The following is a 20,646-nucleotide window of genomic DNA, read 5'->3' on the forward strand; positions in this document are numbered from 1 at the left end:
GGACTTACTAGTATTATATTAAACCATCCCCTTATCCCTGGAATATATCCCATTTGATTATAGTGTATGATCCTTTCATGTGCTGTTGAATTTGGTTTGCTAATATTTTGTTGAGAATTTTTACAGATATTTTTATCAGGGATGTTGGCCTATAATTTTCTCTAATTTGTTGTTGTGTTTTTGTATGTTTTTATTATCAGGGCAATGCTGTTTTTATTATCAGGGTAAACTATTTTTAGAAGGATTCCCTGTGAAGCTGTCTGGCCCTGGACTTTTGTTTGTTGCAATTTTTTGATTGCTGATTTAATTTCATTATTAGTAATTGATCTGCTTATATTTTCTATTTCTTCCCAATTCAGTCTTGGAAAGTTATGTTTCCAGAAATTTATACATTTTTTCTAGGTGGACCAATTGGTGCTATTTATAACTTCTTTTTCATTTCTGATTTTTTCATTTGGGTCTCTCTCCCCCCCCCCCCCCCCCATTGAAGTGTTTGAGTAAAGGTTTATTATTTTATTTTTCTCTTCAAATAATCAACTCTTAGTTTCACTGATTTTTAAAAATTGTTTTTTAGTCTTCGTTTTATTTATTTCTGCTCTGATCTTTATTATTTCCTTCCTTTTATTCATTTTGGATTTTGTTTATTTTTTCTTTTTGTAGTTCTTTTAGGTATAGATTATTTATTTGAGATTTTTCTTATTTCTTAAGAAGGCCTGTATTTATATGAATATTATCTGATATCTGTTTTTGTTGCATCTCATAGATTTTAAAGAGCTATGTTTCTATTTTCATTTGTCTTAAGATATCTTTTTAATTTTTCTCTTTAATAGTTGACCATTGGTTGTTTAGTAGCATATTGTTTACTGTATTCTCCATGTGTTTGTGTTTTATCAGTTTTCTTGTAATTGATTTCTTGTTTTATACTGTTGTGGAGAGAAGATACACTTGATATGAATTCAATCTTGAATTTACTGAGGTGTGTTTTGTGGCCTAAGATGTGATCTATCCTAGAGAATGTTCTATGTGCCTTTGAAAAATACATGTATTCTGCAGTTTTGGGGATGGAATGATCTATTATATCTATTAAGGTAATCTTCTTTAATGTGCCATTTAAGACTAATGTTTCTTTACTGCTTTTTTTAATTTTTACTGATCTATCCATTCATGTAAGTAGGATATTAAAGTTCCCTACTATTATAATAATCTCAGTTTCTCCCTTTATGTCCTTAATATTTGCTTTATATATTTAGGAATGCCTATTTTGGGTGTGTAAATATGGATGCTTTTCTTGTCTCTTTTTACAGTCTTTGTCTTAGAGTCTATATTGTTTGTAATGAGTATTGGTACCCAAACTTTCTTTTCATTTTATTTGCATGGAATATCTTTTTGCATTCCTTCACTTTCACTCTGTGTGTGTCTTTTGTGCTGAAGTGAGTTTCTTGTAGGCAGCATATAATGGGTTGGCTTTTATCCATTCAGCTAATTCTATGTTTTTTGATTGGAGAGTTCATTCTTTAACATTTAAAATAATTATTGATAGACATGTAGTTATACACTTGTTAATTGTTGTTTTATTATTTATTTATTTATTTATTTATTTATTTTTTAATATATTTTATTGACTTTTTGCAGAGAGAGGAAGGGAGAGAGATATAGAGTTAGAAACATCGATGAGAGAGAAACATCGATCAGCTGCCTCCTGCACATCTCCCACTGTGGATGTGCCCGCAACCCAGGTACATGCCCTTGACTGGAATTGAACCCAGGACCCTTGAGTCCGCAGGCCGATGCTCCATCCACTGAGCCAAACTGGTTTCGGCTTATTTTTTACTTTTTTGTAGTTCTTCTCTGTTCTTTTCTTCTTCTTTTGGTCTCTTTCCTTATGGTTTACAGGTTTTCTTTAGTGTTATGTTTGTGTTCCCTTTTCTTTATCTTTTGTGTATATTTTATAGGTTTTTGGTTTACCATGATATGTACTAGAGGCCCGGTGCAGAAAAATTTGTGCACTCAGTTGTGGGAGGGGGGATCCCTCAGCCCGGCCTGTGCCCTCTCGCAGTCTGGGACCCCTCGGGAGATAAAGACCTGCTGGCTTAGGCCTGCTCCCGGGTGGCAGAGGGCAGGCCCAATCCCTAGGTGCAGCCCCTGGTCGGGCTCAGAGCAGGGCCGATAGGGGAGTTGGGGCACTGCCCCCTGTCACACACAGAGCAGGGCGGATGAGGAGGTTGGGGCACCCCCGCACCCCCCCGTCACTCTCAGGGCAGGGCCGATGGGGAGGTTGCAGCTCCACACCGTCACACACAGAGCAGGGCCCATCAGGGGTTTGGGGCACTCCCCCCTGTCACACACAGAGCAGGGCCCATGGGGGAATGGGGTGCCGCACCCTGTCACACACAGAGCAGGGCCAATCAGGGAGTTGGGGAGCTACCCCCTATCAGGCACAGAGCAGGGCCAATCAGGGGGTTGGGGCGCCTTCCCCTGTCACGAACAGAGCAGGGCAGATAGGGAGGTTGTGGCCCCACCGCCTGTCACACACAGAGCCTCAGGGCGATGAGGGGGTTTGGGCGCTGCCTCCTGTCACGCTGTTCCAGGGGCCAGGAGGCCTCGCAGCTCTGCTGATCCCGGTGCTGGGAGCCCTCACAGCTCCACTGATCCCAGTGGTAGAAGGCTTCGCGGCTCTGCTGATCCCGGTGCTGGGAGGCATATTACCCTTTTACTATATAGGATAGAGGCCTGGTGCACAGGTGGGGGCCAGCTGGTTTGCCCAGAAGGGTGTCCTGGATCAGGGTGGAGGTCCCGCTTGGGTGCCTGGCCAGCCTGGATGAGGGGATGATGGCTGTTTGCAGCTGGTCACACCCCCTTCAGGGTGGGGGTCCCCACTGGGGTGCTTGGCCAGTCTCGGTGAGGGGCTGAGGGCCATTTTCAGGCTGGCAGGTGACTGAAGCTCCCAACCTCTCATTTTTTTCTTTTTTTTTTATTCTGGGATTTATTTACCTTCTATGGCTGTCACTGGAACTGAGAGCCAGCTTTAGCTCTGAGGCTCAGCTCCAGTTCTGAGACCTTGGCTGCTGAAAGCAGGTACTGGGTTTGTTTGGGTTCTATAATTGAAACTCTGTTGCAACTCCAGTTCGGCCAGCTGGCTGAAAGCATGGGGCTTATTTAGCTTCTATACTTGCAACATTGATTCTTAGAGAGCAAGCTCAGAGCCCAGCGGCGGCAGGCGGGGAACCTTGGCTTCCTACTTCACTGGAGCAAGTAAGCCTCCTGTTCACTTCAGCTGCCTTGCTGCCGGCCGCCATCTTGGTTGGGAGTTAATTTGTATATCACCCTGATTAGCTAATGGGAAGCATGTCAGAGGTACAGTTAATTACCATGTTTGTCTATTATTAGATAGGATATATTTGAGTTTTATATATAAACTGTATATTAATATATGGGATATATATATATATACTAGGGGCCTGGTGCACGAAATTCGTGCACTGGGTGTGTGTGGGGAGGGGAGTGTCCCTCAGCCCAGCCTGCCCCCTCTCACATACTGGGAGCCCTCAGGCGTAGACCCCCATCACCCTCCGATTGCCTGATCAGCCCCTTGCCCAGGCCTGACGCCTCCGCCAGAGGTGTCAGGCTTGGACAGGGGACCCCCATCTCCCCCTGATCACTGGCTCTGGCCCCCGCCCAGGCCTGAGGCCTCTGGCCCAGGAATCATGCCTGGGCAGGGGACCCCCATCTCCCTCTGATCGCTTGCTCCACCCCCCGCCCAAGCCTGATGCCTCTGACCCAGACTTCAGGCCTGGGCAAGGGGACCATCATATCCCCCCAATCCCCGGCTCCGCCCCCCACCCAGGCCTAATGCCTCGGCCAGAGGAGTTGACCCTCATCACCCTCCGATCACCAATCACCGGATCGGCCCCTTGACCAGGCCTGAGGCCTCTGGCAGAGGTGTCAGGCCTGGGCAGGGGACCCCCAGCTCCCCGTGGTTGCAGGCTCCGCCCCTGCCCAGGCGTAACGCCTCTGGCCTAGGTGTCCGGCCCGGGCAGCGGGGACCCGCAGCTGCAGCGGCCCCGCGATCGTGGGCTCCGCTTTAGGCCCAGGCAAGGGACCCCTAGCTCCCGGGACTGCCAGCTTCGACCGTGCCCAGCTCCCACCGCTGGCTCCACCCCTACTTCCTGCTATCACTGGCCAGGGTGGCAAAGGCGCCTGATTCTCTGATCATGGCTCGGGGGCAGGGCAAAGGCGGCCCCAGGGCTGCCTTTGCCCTGCCCCCCAGCTCTTAGCTCCCCCCTGGGTTTCCAATCACTGTCAGTGGCAGGGGGCTTCTTCCTGCTTTCCCTTTTGCCTCCCTGCATTGTGCCTACATATGCAAATTAACCGCCATCTTGTTGGCAGTTAACTGCCAATCATAGTTGGCAGTTAATTTGCATGTAGCCCTGATTAGCCAATGAAAAGGGTAGCGTCGTACGCCAATTACCATTTTTCTCTTTTATTAGATAGGATACTCTTTTAAGCTGATAGGTTTTTAAGTTTAATGTATTCTAAAATCACTACATTTTTACTCTCCCTTGCTATGCTTTATGTTTTTGATGTCATATTTTAGATATTTTTGTTTTGTGTATCTTCTAACTACTAATTATAGTTATAATTAATTTTACTACTTGACACATTAAATTTAAAAAAATGGTCACCTGGCATTAATATTAGCCTCTTTATTATGTATCATTCTGACATATTAGAAAATAAAAAATCATATACACATGAATAAAATATTTTAAAGAATAAAAACACTTCAATTTTGAAGTAAGCAATATTTTAGATCAATTAAGAAAGCTAAAATTACTTATAAATGAAAAAATAGATCTGTATTTTAACCAGAATATAAAGACATATTGAGCAGGAAGAAAATTGAACAAAAATTGAATTCAGTGTGATGAAAGACAGTCTTTAATAGCCCAACAAAGCTATAATCATCATGAAGCATACAATCTTTGATGTGCTACTATGACTTCAGCTGGAGCTATTTAAATATTTTACTAAAAATAGTTAAACATGGGCACAGTAGCAACATCTTTTCTGTTCAATCAATATTCATACATTCCTATTACCTTTTGTGTGGGTGGGATATGCTTAAACCTTTAAAATATGATTATGTTGTTTAATATTGCAAGAAAGAAAACCAGTAACATTTCAAAATCATGACAGCTATTTTAAAAATGTAATTAATTTAATTAGAGCACCTAAAGAAAGAAATCCCAGGAAAAAAGAGTAAAAACAGTTTACTGGAATATCTTTCACAAATTTAGGGATTCTAATCCAGGGCTTAAATAATGTTGTGTCAAAATAAAGAACTGATTTTGTGCAAAGGGTGTCTTTGAACTGGTTTTTACTTGTGGAGTTGTTTTGTGTACTGAAGATTATCCACTTGTCAAGATGCCATACTGAAACCCAGATGAGTAGCTGAGAAGCTCTCTCTACTTGCCCGTGGGACAGCTAAGCTTTACATTTTTTATGACAGTGGAATGCAGTAGTTTATGTCACGGGTAGGCGTGTGTGTGTGTGTGTGTGTGTGTGTGTGTTGTTCTAAAGCTTCTGTTTGAAGTGTTTCTTAATTATAAAGTAAGCATGAAACATGAACAGACTCTACAACTATCATTCACTTTTCATTTTAAGGTCATGCATCTTGCAATAATCTGATTTTCTCTCCATTCTAGTCCTAGAAATAGTTTATATAAATACTATTTATAAAAAGCATCAAATAATTTAAAGTATTACATGATGTCACTTTGCTCACTTTAAGTATATAATCACTATAGTTCTTATTTTCTATTGCATTTTAGAATTTAGAAAAACAAAGGGAATCCTGAAGGTCTTCTACAGGCATCCTAGTAAACACCTGTGAGTCTTAAGGAATTGGCTTTCTGTGTCTGTAAGTTCACTCAGAATTCCAGGGACAAAAGGTTTAGTTCCACAAAAAGATATTCCCGCTGATTAAACTTGAAGTAGTTCTATTTTTTAGATTATCATCAGAAGTTCTACTGATACTGCTGAATAAAACAATATAGTTTCTTAAGCAACCTTATTAAGTAGTGTATTTTATTATGCTTAATAAGTTAAGCAAAACATCTGAACACAAACCTTGGATATATGTTAAATATATCCAATTTATTTCTGAGAATACAGACTATATTATGGCTATAATGGGGATAATGAAAAGAGTAGTCTCAAATCTACCACTAATTTTATGATTTTGGTGAATTTTCTATGTGTGTCTAGTAAATAATTAGACTTGATATTTAAAATTCAATTTCTAAAAATTCTGTGATTAAAAAATAAAAAGATTTATAGGTGGGAAAACAATCTAATACCATTCAGGAGCTTTGAGTTGCCTTTCACCCGCCACCTCCTCTCCTACCCCTGCTTTTCTCCTTTCTCTATTCCTTCCCTCCATCCTGTCTTCCTCCCTTTCTCCCTCTTCTTGCTCCTTTTATCCGTTGTCTCTTCCTTTATGCTTTCTTTGTTTCTCTCTTTCTCTTCTCTTTTACTTATTTTCTCTTTTTTTCCCCCTTCCTTCTTTCATTATTTGCCTTCTTTATTTTTCTTCATTGTTTAGTTTATGGATCCCATCTTTAGTAAAAGTGAATAAATTGTATTAACACGAGTGTGAGAAAGTTATGCTAGAAGGTTAGAAGAGGAAATGCATAATGATTAGGATATACTTTAAAGAAGTGATAAATATCTTGGACGAGGGTATGACTTTTTGGGGTGAGCCATTTAGTATATCACCAACAAGGCTAAGCTAGGGAGATTTGAGTTGAAGGATATGGGCAGAGAGTGTCAGACCTTGCTAAACAAAAAAGATTAAAAATTAGGTTTAGATATTTAGAACTTCTCAAACAATAGCCACTCCAACGGGTATTGCATTTCTGAAACTCATTTGCTGACAATTCAACTTTTCTAGAGCACTAATCTCAACAGATATACCTCCCAGAAGATAATTGCCATTCTACTCACACAGAAAATCTGTGGGGCAAAAAGCAAACAAATACCTGGTCATATAGAGTGGGTAGGGCACATAGTAAGGGCACTGTATGTAAAAACCCACAGACTTGTAAAAACCCCATATTGACTCTTATGAGCTATCTGACATCTGGCAAGTTTTTTTTTTTTAAATCTCTTTGGCTTTCAATTTCCTTATGCATAACATGAAGGTTATATCAATAACCTATGGAGGTGATGTGCAGATTAAATGAAGCAACACTGTAAAATGAATAAATTCTATTAACTTATATATATAATTTAGTACTGAAAATAATGGGTCTCCCCCTTTAGTTTTTCCTTTCCTCCTCTTTTATCCTTTTTTCTTTACCTTGCTTCTGATCTTTCACCCTTTCGCCATGGAAGAAACAGAAGTTTTCAATTAAAAAAGCTAAAAATCCCAGTGGTCTATTGGGTTGCTCCTCAAGGCCTTAAAGGTCTTGGAGGCAAGTGGTGTTCCTAAGGTTGTCACCTGAACTCAACATAGCCTGACCCATTAGCAGCAACCAGGCATTTTTAAGATTCTCTCCTCAACCAGTTGCTTTTATCTCCCTGTGTGCTCTCATGTACTTCCTGGAACTAGAGCTTCCCTAGAGCTACATACCGATTGGCAATGATAGAGCTCGTCATATTTTTCAGAGAGTAGTTCTATCAGGAAGGAACTATATGACCTTGTCTAGGAGTATGGGGTAAACCTAGACATGATTTTTTGCTGCTTATATTGCAGAGTCATTTGGTTAACATTGATTAATATTTATTTTTCTGAGCTGTGTTATAGGATTTCATTATATATAAAAGTTATTATAAAATCTTCCACTAACACCTCTTGGTTTAATCAAGATTGACATTTAAAAAATCTATTGTTGAGAGTATTACAAATATCCCCCATCCCCCCCCAATTGCTCCTCTCCACCCAGTTCCTGCCCCTCCCCCGGCTTTCACCACCCCTAGCTTCCCTGTGAGATCTGTCAGTCTGTGCCAGGCATCCATGCCTCTGGACCTGTTTTGTTTGTCAGTTTATTTTGTTCATTGGATTCTATATATAAGTGAGATCATGTACTTGTCTTTGATATTTTTAATGATCTCAAAGAAGACTTATCTGGGGTACTGCATTAAAGTGTGTACGAGAAATACCTGAGAAGTGGAACTCCATTTGGGTCTGGCCATTAAACCTGACTGAGTGTTCCACACCATTTCCAAATCAGTTCAATTTATGGAGGGTAATATTCACCATTAGTTTGTAGATTAAAGGATGCAAAATACAGAAACTTTCAAATAAATTGCTACTTTATGATAGGATGATGTTCTAAACCCAGCAGCGTGAAATCCAGAAACTAGAACCAGATAATTATCATTATTGACAAAAAAGCAATTTTGATGTTTGGCCTTGGGAAAATGTAGTAGTTTATGCTAAAAGTACAGTTCAAAAGTAGAAATTGTCCCTGGATACAGTTTATCAACAAGCAATTAATATGCTTGTCATGACATATCCTTACCACTTTATTAAAACAGTGGCTGGGACTCTGAATATTCCGTTTTCATGATCCCCATGACTGCACAGCAGCTGTCACTGGCAGACATGGGAGGAATGTATGCTTCGGCACTCTCTCTGTGGAATACCAAGAAATCAACAGAGGGGACAGCTCACAAACCAGAAGTGGCTCAAACCATCAGGACTCCATGGCTAGGCCATCTATAAAGTTAGGATGGGCTCCACATAACCTGCAGACTTCCAAATGGGCTGAGGGGCAGCTCATACAGCTACTGTGCCAACTCATTTGAAAACTTGAAACATTCCTTTTGTTCTAGGAGATAAATGAAGAAAATCAGAATGAACCCTTAATGAAACACAGTGCCCTTAGACAGTAATTTGGTAGGCTCTTCAACTTCACGTGAAAAATGTCATCCACAAAATGGAACAGCACACATTTGGCGAAGACATATCAGCTGTTATTGCCACAGTCAATATTTCAGATTCATAATGGCGACTTAACATTACTGAATTTAACTGTCACTGAAGATCCTAAATTGAATTATTATTTTAAGTTTGTAGAAGGCTGCATAATGAGTGGTTAAAAACACTGCTCATGTCTCTGATTATCTCAAACCTGTCAGGAAAAAAAATATCTGTTTTGTTCCAAGTATCTCTAATATTACCTCTACCCAGAAAACCCAATACTCTGTTGAAAATCAGAGGCCTAAGGACGATGTTTTTGAGTTACCTCATCAAGGTAATACCAGTAAATCACTTGTTAGTCCCATGAAATTTAATTAGGCTGATAGAATACCTGAAGAAAAACCTTTACATGACTTGTTGGAGGAGATTGGGCAAAAGGTGTTAATGTTTCTTACCATTCAATGTGACATAATCAGAATGTCTGCTTACTAGTCAAGACTTAGTCTGGTTTCCAGCTAGTTAAATTTACTGAGGATTTGTATGCCTCTTAAGAATATATTTGGAATGTTTTTCTATGAATATTCCCAATATTTTATTACAAGATGTAGTTAAAAGCTAAAATATTATAAAAAATTGGAAAATTTTACACCAATAGTGAACTTATAGAAAGTGAGACTAAAAAAGCAATCCCATTTACCATCACACCAAAAAAATTAAGATACCTAGGAATAAACTTAACTAAGGAGGTAAAAGACTTATATGCGAAAAACTACTGGACACTGAAAAAAGAGATAGAGGAAGACATAAACAGATGGAAGAATGTACTGTGTTCATGGATTTGTAGAGTCAACATCATCAAAATGTCCATACCGCCCAAAGCAATCTATAGATTCAATGCAATCCCCATTCAATTACCAATTGCATATTTCACAGATCTAGAACGAACGTTCCAAAAATTCATCTGGAATAAAAAAAGACCTTGAATAGCTGCCGCAATCCTGAGAAAGAAGAACAAAGTAGGTGGGATTTCAATACCAGATATCAAGCTGTATTACAAAGCCACTGTTCTTAAAACAGCTTGGTACTGGCACAAGAACAGACATCAATGTAATAGAATAGAGAACCTAGAAATCCACCCAAACCACTATGCCCAATTAATATTCGACAAAGGAGGCAAGAGCATACAGTGGAGTCAAGACAGTCTCTTCAATAAATGGTGTTGGGAAAATTGGACAGATACATGCAAAAAGATGAAACTAGACCACCAACTCACTCACACCATACACAAAAATAAACTCAAAATGGATAAAAGACTTAAACATAAGACAGGAAACCATAAAAATACTAGAGGAATCCACAGGCAGCGAAATCGCAAACATATGCCAAACGAATTTCTTCTCTGATACTGCTCCTAGGACAATGGAAACAAAAGAGAAAATAAGCAAATGGGACTACATCAAAATAAAAAGCTTTTGCACAGCAAAGGAAACTATCAACAAAACAACAAGAAGGCCCACTGCATGGGAGAACATATTTGCCAATGATATCACTGATAAGGGTTTGATCTCCAAAATTTACAGGGAACTCATGCAACTTAACAATAGGAAGATAAACAACCCAATCAAAAAATGGGCAACGGACCTAGATAGAAACTTTTCGAAAGAGGACATACAGAAGGCCGAAAGACATATGAAAACATGCTCAAAGTCACTAATTATACGAGAGATGCAAATCAAAACGACAGTGCAGTATCACCTCACACCCACCAGGATGGCTATCTTCAACAAATCAACAAACAACAAGTGTTGGAGATGATGTGGAGAAAAAGGAACCCTCGTGCACTGCTGGTGGGAATGCAGACTGGTGCAGCCACTATGGAGAACAGTATGGAGTTTCCTCAAAAAACTAAAAATGGAACGCCCATTCGACCCAGTGATCCCACTTCTAGGAATATATCCCAAGAAGTCAGAAACACCAATAAGAAAGGATATATGGACCCCTATGTTCATAGCAGCTCAATTCACTATAGCTAAGATTTGGAAACAGCCTAAGTACCCATCAGCAGATGAGTGGATTAAAAAACTGTGGTAAATCTACACAATGGAATACTACCCTGCGATAAAAAAGAAGGAACTCTTGCCATTTGCAACAGCATGGATGGAACTGGAGAGCATTATGCTGAGTAAAGTAAGCCAGTCAGAGAAAGATAAATACCACATGATCTCACTCATTTGTGGAATATAGAGAACAACATAGACTGACGAACAGGGACAGATCCAAAGACAGCGAAACAGTGATCAGACTATCAATCCCTAGAGGGAAAGTAGGGGAGGGTGGGGGTAAGGGGAAGAGATCAACTAAAGGACTTGTATGCATACATATAAGCCAAACCAATGGACACGGACAACAGGGGGATGAGAGCATGAGTGGGGGGGAAAGTTGGTGTTTAATGGGGGGATGAGGACACATTTGTAATACCTTAACCAATAAAGAAATTAAAGATTAAAAAAAATAAAAAATAAAAAAATAAATAATACAAAAAAATTGGAAAATATACAACCGTAGAAAAAGTAAAGTAAAAATGACTTGTAATCCTAGTATTAAGATGTGTCCACAGACATTTAGGATTTTTTTTTATAATTACGTGTGTGTGTGTGTGTATGTGGACATCACATACGCACACACTTAGGACCAGACTGTAGTGGCTTGTTTCCATGCCTTTTTTTTTTTTTTAAACAAAACAAAACAAAACAAAACAAACAAAACACTAAGTATTATATGGTAAGCATTTCCCCAATCTCAAATATTCCTTAAGACATTATTTTTAATGGCTGCAGTATATTTCATCATGTGGATATACCACATTTTATTTATTTTAGATTGTTTAAATTTTTTTCAATCTTAGAAATAATCTTGCCATGAATGTTCTGGTATGAACATTTTCAAGGCAATATTATTACCTCGTTGCTCACAATGTTTGTATTTGTGTGCACTTTCTGCAGAAGTGGCCAGCCAGTGCTCATCAAATTTGATAAAGTGAACTTTGTCCCTAAGAATTTGGTTCCTAGAACATAAGCAGGATGTTTGCCATCACAGTTGATGGGAATTTTAATCAGTCTAAGAATAAATGTTAAGGTTGAGAATAGACTTTCCCTTAACATGTAACATTCTGAAAAAACAACACTGGAGTCCTAAGATACTATTGTCATTACTATTTTTATGGGGCAAGGATAAGAAACCACAGGGAAGCAAGAATCAAAACATCAGTCCCCTCTGTAGTTGATGGAATCCAACAAGTTCTGACTGAGTGCAATGCAAATAGTAACTATTTCTGAAGCACAAAGAGATTTTAAGTTGCAACAAGGAATACCAGATAAACCTATAAAACATGCCCTCACAATAGCATGAATGTGTTAATAAGACTCTTTTCATTTATTCATTTACTAGAGGCCCTGTGTATGAAATTCATGCACATTGGGGGTGGGGGGCGTCCCTCAGCCTGGCCTGCACCCTCTAACAATCCGGGAGCCCTGGGAGAATGTCTGACTGACGGCTTAGTGGGCCTAAGTTGTCAGTCAGACATCCTTAGCATTGCCATGGAGGTGGGAGAGGCTCCCACCACTGCTGCTATGCTCACCAGCCGTGAGCCCAGCTTCTGGCTGAGGGACACTCCCCTGTGGGAGCACACTGACCACCAGGGGGCAGCTCCTGCATTGAGTGTCTGCCCCCTGGTGGTCAGTGGGTATCATAGTGACCACTTATTCCACCATTTGGTCATTTGCATATTAGCCTTTTATTATGTAGGACTAGAAGCCCCATGCACAAAAATTTGTGCACTGGCAGGGGAGGGGGGTCCCTCAGCCCAACCTGTGCCCTCTCACAGTCTGGGACCCCTCAGGAGATAACCACCTGCTGGCTTAGGCCTGCTCCCTGGGTGGCAAATGGCACGCCCAATCCCGCAGTGTCTGCCCTGTCTCTCCCAGTCGCAGATGGCAGGCCCAGATCCTGCACTGGGGTGGGCGGTAGATGGGGATCTCGCTGCCACCCGCCCTGCCCAACCCGCCCAAGACACAGCAGGCCCGGATCCCGCGCTGGGGTGGACAGCAGCTAGGATCACGCTGCCTCTCACCTTGCCTGCCCCCCCCCCCCCCCGCAAGACACAGCAGGCCCAGATCCCGCACTGGGGTGGCGGCAGCTCAGATCACCCTGTTGCCCGCCCCGCCCGCCCTGCCCGCCCCTCCCCGCACATGGCAGGTCAGGATCTGGTGCTGGGGCGGCGCAGCGGGATCTGCCTGCAGTATGCAAATTAACTGCCATCTTTGTTGGTGGTTTATTTGCATATCATGCTGATTAGCCAATGGGAGGCATAGCAAAGGTATGGTCAATTACCATGTTCGTCTATTATTAGATTAGATACACTGTAGATGAGGCCCCCTAGAACCATAAGAAATGCAAAAAATTCACTGCTAACTCATTCTCAAATTGCCCCCACTTAAAATAAAATTGCCCCCTCCTCCCCCCTGTGGAGCGTGTGCTACACCTTGGGAACCACTGTGCTTGACACTTTTCCTCTCTGAGCTTCATTTCTGAATACATATGCATATACCATGGCAATTGTAATCTCTTCTCCACCTACCTCACTGGGTTGTCATGAGGAGGTTCTGAGCTAATAAACCTAGAAATGTTTCATCAAGTAAATGATGTCTAAATGGGAAGGGATTGTTAATTTTTTTTAATATATTTTATTGATTTTTTACAGAGAGGAAGGGAGAGGGATAGAGAGTTAGAAACATCGATGAGAGAGAAACACCAATCAGCTGCCTCTTGTACATCTCCTACTGGGGATGTGCCCGCAACCAAGGTACATGCCCTTCACTGGAATCGAACCTGGGACCCTTCAGCCTGCAGGCAAATGCTCTATCTACTGAGCCAAACCAGTTAGGGCAGGGACTGTTATTTTTAAGCCCATGAGTACCCTTGCAGGTAGCAGGTGCTGATTAGGGGAGGAGGGCATGATTGTTTCCTGGGACTGTAGCTATGGGAGCTTTGCAGAGGGTTCCACAGGCCTCGCAGGGGTGGGCTCTATCCAGCAGTCCTGTAGCAGTGGTCATCCCTGGAGGTGCTGGTGGGGGGCAGGGAATTAGGGGGGATCTAGGGGGGACCTAGGGGCGTGGCCAGGCGAAGGGGGAGTAACTGTCAAACCTTCCCACTTGGCACCATTCTTTAAATTGTATGTGGCTGTTTCACAGCTGTACCTACTCTGAGCGGGGCTCCAATCTCCTGGAGCGGGTGGAGGCTGGGCCAGGGCGGAGCCAGGCGAGCTAGGAGGGATGGTTTAGCCGTGCCCCCAGCGAGGTTCAGCATGCTCCACTGTGGAGACAGAGCTGGTGCCCCCAGCGAGGTTGAGTGCGCTTCCACCGAGGAGATGGTGCTGCTGCTGCTGCTGTGTGTGTGTGTATGTGTGTGTGTGTGGGGGGGGGTCTGGCCCTGGGGGGCCGCTCAGGTCTGTCTCCACCCGGGTCTGGAGTTGTAGGGAGGAGAGGCATGCTCAGCCCCAGTGGAGGGGGCCCTGCAGCAGCGGCCGGGTGCCTCGGGGATGCTGACAGGTCGCCGGTGTGCTGTTGTTGTGGGCGCCCCTGGCGCAGGTGGCGGGGGAAGAGATCAGGAGTTGGAGGTGCGGGCTGCAGCTACCCCAGGGGCTGGGTCTTCTTCCCGTTCAGTCAGCCTCCCCGTCCCCCTGGGGCTGCGGGGGCTGGGGTAATGTGTCGTGGAGGGGGATTGGAAGAACTCCCCATGGCCGCTTCCTCTTCCTTCTTTGTAGTCCAGGTTCCTGTCAGGCACTCTCCTCAGACTGGGAACTTGGCTCCAGCTGCCGGCCCCCTGCTGCCTGCACATCAATATGCAAAGTGAGTGGTCTTTACAGGGACGCCATAATGGCAATTAGCATATTACCTCTTTATATGTATAGCTTTGTTAATCCGCAGACAAGGATATTTTCCATTGATTTTTAGAGAGTGTGGAAGGGAGAGAAAAAGACAGAGAGAAACATTGATGTGAGAGAGACACATTAATTGGTTGCCTCCTGCACACACCCTGACCAGGGCTGAGGAACCTGCAAAGGAGGTATGTGCCCTTGACTGGAATTGAACCCAGGACCCTTCTGTTCATGGGCCAGTGCTCTATCCACTGAGCCAAACCAATTAAGGCCATAAGAATCTTTAATGTTTTCATTAATTGATTATTTGATATTGAACTTTGTTTTTGATGTCTTGAAAGAGACTTCCAGTTTTACAAATAATAATTTTTTAAAGAATATATTTTATTGAGTTTTACAGAGAGGAAGGGAGAGGGATAGAGAGTTAGAAACATCGATGAGAAACATTGATCAGCTGCCTCCTGCACACCCCCTACTGGGGATGTGCCCACAACCAAAGTTCATGCCCTTAATGGGAATCAAACCTGGGACCCTTCAGTCCACATGCTGATGCTCTATTCACTGAGCCGAAGCGGTTAGGGCAAATAATAATTTTTAGTACTTATTTTCATGTACTACAATAACATATTGTATTATTTAATCCTAATGATTTTTTTTGGAGATGGGGAAAGAAAGCTTTTGTTTTTATAAATTGTGGTAGAATTGTCATTGACTTTATTCAAAAATATAAATTTTAAATTTCTTTTTTTGTTGTTGTTAATCCTTACCCGAGGATATTTTTCCATTGATTTTTACTTTTAGAGAGAGTGGAAGGGAGGGGGAGACACACAGAGAGAGAAACATTGATGTGAGATATAGATTCTATCTCTGAAAATTGATTTGAATTGGAAATCAATAACACATCAATTGGTTGCCTCCTGCATGCACCACGACCAGGGATGTGGATTGAGCTTGCAAGCAAGCTATGCTTACGTGCTCTTAACAGGAATTGAAATTGGGACCCTTCAGTCAGAGGGGCCAACAGTCTAGCCACTGAGCCAAACTGGCTAGGGCTAAATATTTTTTTTTAATGTTTGCTGTTTGTAGACATACTATTTAAAAATCACTGAATTTAGCTATTTTTTTATTTTTTGAATAAATTTTCCATTTAACATTGTGTAAATTTAAGGTGTTAGAGTATTACTTTGGTATATTTAACACTGTAATATGATTTCCAATATGGTGATATTTATCAGATTACATAATTATAGTACACTAGAGGCCCGGTGCACAAAAATTTGTGCACTCAGGAGGGTCCCTCAGCCCTCTCACAGTCTGGGACCCCTTGTGGAATGACCACCTGCTGGCTTAGGCCTACTCCCTGGGGGACTGGGCCTAAGCTGGCAGTCAGACATCCCTCTGGCAGCCCGGGAGCCCTTGGGGGATGTCTTCTTGCCAGTGGGGAGCAGGCCTAGCTGCAGTCGGACATCCTTAGCACTGCTGAGGAGGCGGTAGAGGCTCCCACCACCACTGCTGAACTGACAGCCGTCAGGCTGGCTTGTGGCTGAGCAGAGCTCCCCCTGTGAAAGCACACTGACGACCAGGGGGCAGTTCCTGCATTGAGCGTCTGACCCCGGGTGGTCAGTGTGTGTCATAGTGACCAGTGATTCTCAGTCGCTCTGCTGTTAGGGTCAATTTGCATATTACCCTTTTACTATATAGGATAGAGGCCTGGTGCACAGGTGGGGACTGGCTGGTTTGCCCTGAAGGGTGTCCCAGGACAGGGTGGGAGTTCCGCTGGGGTGCCTGGCCAGCCTGGGTGAGGGGCTGAGGGACGTTTTCAGGCTGGCCACACCCCCTTCATGGAGGGGGGTCCTACTGGGGTGCCTGGCCAGCCTGGGTGATTGGCTGATGGCTGTTTGCAGGCTGGCCACAGACCCTTTCAAGGTGGGGGGGGTCTTGCTGGGGTGCCTGGCCATCCTGAGTGAGGGGCTGATGGCTATTTGCAGGCTGGCCACAGCCCTCAGCCACCCAAGTTCCCAGTGGAGGCTGGCTGGAAGCAGGTATCTGGGATTTATTTATCTTCTATGATTGAAACTTTGTTGCCTTTTGCAGAGGGCGCAGCCGGCCAGAGCAGGTGGGAAGCTTGGCTTCCTCCATCACCGGGGCAACCAAGCCTCCTGCTTGCTCCAGCTCCGTGGCTGTCGGCCGCCATCTTGGTTGGGATAATTTGCATATAGTTTCTCTGATTGGTGTGGCTTTGGCATAGTGAAAGTACGGTCAATTAGTATCTGTCTTTTATTAGTGTAGATTATTGTCTATGTCCATTATACTGTGGATTAGATAGTTATGGATTATTTACTACTTGTTACTAGTTTGTACCCTTAAACAATTTCACTCTTATCCACCCCTCATCCCTGGTAAGCTCCCTTTTACTCTATTTTTTACCTTATTTTAGATTCCACATATATGTAATGTCATACAGTACTTGTCTTTCTCGGTCTGACTTATCTCACTTAGCAAAATGTGCTCAAGGTCCTTTCTAATCACTGAATAATATTTTATTACATATATATGTACCATATTTTTTTAATCCATTCTTCCGCTGATGGACATTTGGGTTGTTACCGTATTCTGGCTTTTGTGAATAATGGTATGATATACGTAGCAATGCATATATCTTGTCAAAATCCTGTTTTCATTTTCTTTGGATGAGTACTCAGAAGCAAAATTGGTGGATTGAATGGTAGATCTATTTTTAATTTTTGAGGAAACTCTTTATTGCTTTCAATAGTGGTTGGGCTAATTAACATTTTCAGAAGCAATGATCAAGAATTTCCTTTTCATCACATCCTGTTATCCTTGTTTTCTTGATGATAGATATTCTAACAGGTGTGCGGTGATATAGAGGTGTGGTTTTGATTTGCATTTCCCCAATGTTTAGTGATGTTGAGCATCCTATCTAATAAAGAGGGAATATGCAAATTGACTATCACACCATCACAAAGATGGCGGCACCCACAGTGGAGGCAAGGTTTCCATAACACAAGATGGCTGCACCCATAGCAAAGGCCGAGTTCCCGTAATGATCCTTAATGAGCAATCAGCAGGGACTTGAAGCTGAGTGGCATTGGGCTGGGGCAGGGGACCTGAGCCTGCACGCCCCCACCAAGTGGGGCTTGATAGGGGACCTCAGGCTATGCCCCCCACCCTAGTGTCAGGGCTTGGCTGGGGACCTCAAGCTGTGACCCCTGCCCCGGGCCTGGGCTGGGGTACCTCAGGCTGTGCCCCCTCACCCTGCTGCCGGGTTGGGGGACCTGAGGGTGCACTGGGAGACCTGAGGCTGCAACCCCTGCTTGGCATGTGCCAGGGGACCTGAGGCTGTGCCCCCTGCCTGGCTCCAGGCTGGGGGACCTGAAGTTATACCTCTTGCCCAGCAGGGCTTGACAAGGGTGGGGCCAGCCTGGTCTGGATCTCACCCAATGGGGTGGGGCCGGCAGGGTCTGGGTCTCATGTGATTTTGAGGCATTGTGGGTGGGCGGGGACTTGACTCTGGGTCCTGCAGTGCACCCCAGACTCTGACAAGAGGAAGATTTTCATATACATTTTACTAATTTTCTTTCATCTCTGACACTTCTATTATAGAGAAAGGGCAAATAGCAATGTTAAAATATTTCCTCTAATTAATCCCCTTTTAATGTGCATGAATTTCATGCACTGGGCCACTAGTCTTTTCATATGCTTGTTGGCCATTTTAATGTTCTCTTTGGTAAATGTCTCTTCAGTCCCTCTGACCATTTGTTAATCAGATTTTTTATTTTCTTGCTATTAGGTTGTATGAGTTCTTTATGTATTTTGAATATTATCTGATATATGGTTTGCAAAACATTATGTTGGTTGTGTGTCATTTAAAAAATTGAGTTCAGCCGCCCGCCTGCCGGGACAGGTCTGCTGCCTCGCTCCTGCTGCGATCCACGGGACCCACGATCAAAGTTGAGAAAATGGTTGACATTGCCCAGCTAATGGAAAATGAAGTATACATGGCATTTGCCTCCTATACGACGATTGTTCTTTCAAAAATGATGTTCATGAGTACTGCAACTGCATTCTATAGATTGACAAGAAAGGTTTTTGTCAACCCGGAAGACTGTGCAAGCTTTGGCAAAGGAGAAAATGCCAAGAAGTACCTTTGGGTTGATGACAGAGTAGAACGTGTACGAAGGGCCCACCTGAATGACCTTGAAAATATTGTGCCATTTCTTGGGATTGGCCTTCTCTATTCCTTAAGTGGTCCAGATCTCTCTACAGCTGTCCTGCACTTCAGACTCTTTGTTGGAGCACAGATCTACCACACAATTTCATATTTGTTACCCCTTCCCCAGCCAAATCGTGCTTTGGCTTTTTTTGTTGGATATGGAGTTACTTTGTCAATGGCTTACAGATTGCTGAAGACTAGATTGTACCTGTAAGGAGAATCATACAACTCATCACCCTATTATTTTCTAAGAATTCTGTATTTCCAATTTATAATGAAAACTTTTTAAGATTTTAAGTAGGAGGGAGCAGAGAAATTAAGATGGGGGAAACCTAGACTGAATCTTAACATCACCAATGTCCTTTACTCTTGTGTTATATTTGCACTAGAAATTTAACGCAATTTTTAAATCTATTAATTGTTCTAAAAGTATTTGGTTATACATTTTGATTATAATTTGTAACATTTGTTCACCATTTCATATGTTAAACCTATAAAAAGAGTGAGTGCATGTATGAGAAACCTATTTCAATATTGCTGAAATGGATGTATGAAATAAAGAACTTAAAGAGTAAAAAAAGAAAATTATTTCTTTTGTTGTGCAGAAGCTTTTAAGTTTGGTGTTGTTCTATTTATTGATTTTTGCTTTTGTTGCTTGTGGTTTTAGTATCATATTAAAAATAATTTAATATGATACTGTGTCCAAGGTGTGAATGGGCTTCAGCTCCTTTTCCACTTTCCTTCGATGGGTTGTTTCCAGCCTGAGGCTGTGATCAATAGCGCTATGAACAGTCCTGTACCCCTCGCTCCTCTCTCGGTCCTCATACCGACGCATTTCTGATGATGTGGGTGTGGCATTGCTGGATCCTAGGGTTGGGGTGTATTATGACACACACTGACAACCAGGGGGCAGATGTGCAACCCAGGAGCTGCCATCTGATGGTCAGTGTGCTCCCACAGAGGGAGCGCCGCTCAGTCAGAAGCCCTGAGTCAGGCTCACAGCTGGTGAGCACAGCCTCTCCAACCTCCACAGCAGTACTAGGATGTCTGACTGACAGCCAACCATCAGTCGGACATCCCCCACGGGCTCCTGGACTGCTAGAGTGTGATGGCCGGGCTGAGGGACACCCCTCCCCTAGTGCACGATTTTCGTGCACTAGGCCTCTAGTAAAATAATAAATATGTTGGCAGAAATTAATAAAATAAAATTGAGATCATAAGAGAAAATCAGTCAAACCCAAAAGGTGGTTCCTTTCATAGGTCAAGAAAATGGATAAACCTCTATCCAGACTGTTCAGAACAGAAAGAAAGGTAACATAAATTATTAATATCAAGAACTATACAAATAATATAGATGTAGATGCTATCTATGCTAAAAGGACAATAAAATAATATATGAAAAATGCATGTACCAAATTTGACAGTTTAGAGTAAGTGAACAAATATCTTGAAAAACATACACTGCCAAAACTCAAAATTCACTCTAGAAGAAACAGAAATTCAGAATAGCCTGTCTATAAGGGAAATCAAATTTTTAGTTCAAAATTTTCC

General features: G+C 42.6%; 1 protein-coding gene across 1 annotated transcript; it reads left to right on the forward strand.

Moving 5' to 3' along the window:
- The first annotated feature begins 18,764 nt into the window (after positions 1-18,764).
- On the forward strand, positions 18,765-19,680 carry LOC132230705 (microsomal glutathione S-transferase 1-like). Its single transcript, XM_059688571.1, has one exon. The coding sequence runs from the start codon at positions 18,842-18,844 to the stop codon at positions 19,307-19,309; it is 468 nt and encodes a 155-aa protein (XP_059544554.1). The 5' UTR covers positions 18,765-18,841; the 3' UTR covers positions 19,310-19,680.
- The last annotated feature ends 966 nt before the right edge of the window (positions 19,681-20,646 follow it).

Source organism: Myotis daubentonii, chromosome 3, assembly GCF_963259705.1.
Source record: "Myotis daubentonii chromosome 3, mMyoDau2.1, whole genome shotgun sequence".
In the NCBI taxonomy this organism is placed as follows: Eukaryota; Metazoa; Chordata; class Mammalia; order Chiroptera; family Vespertilionidae; genus Myotis; species Myotis daubentonii.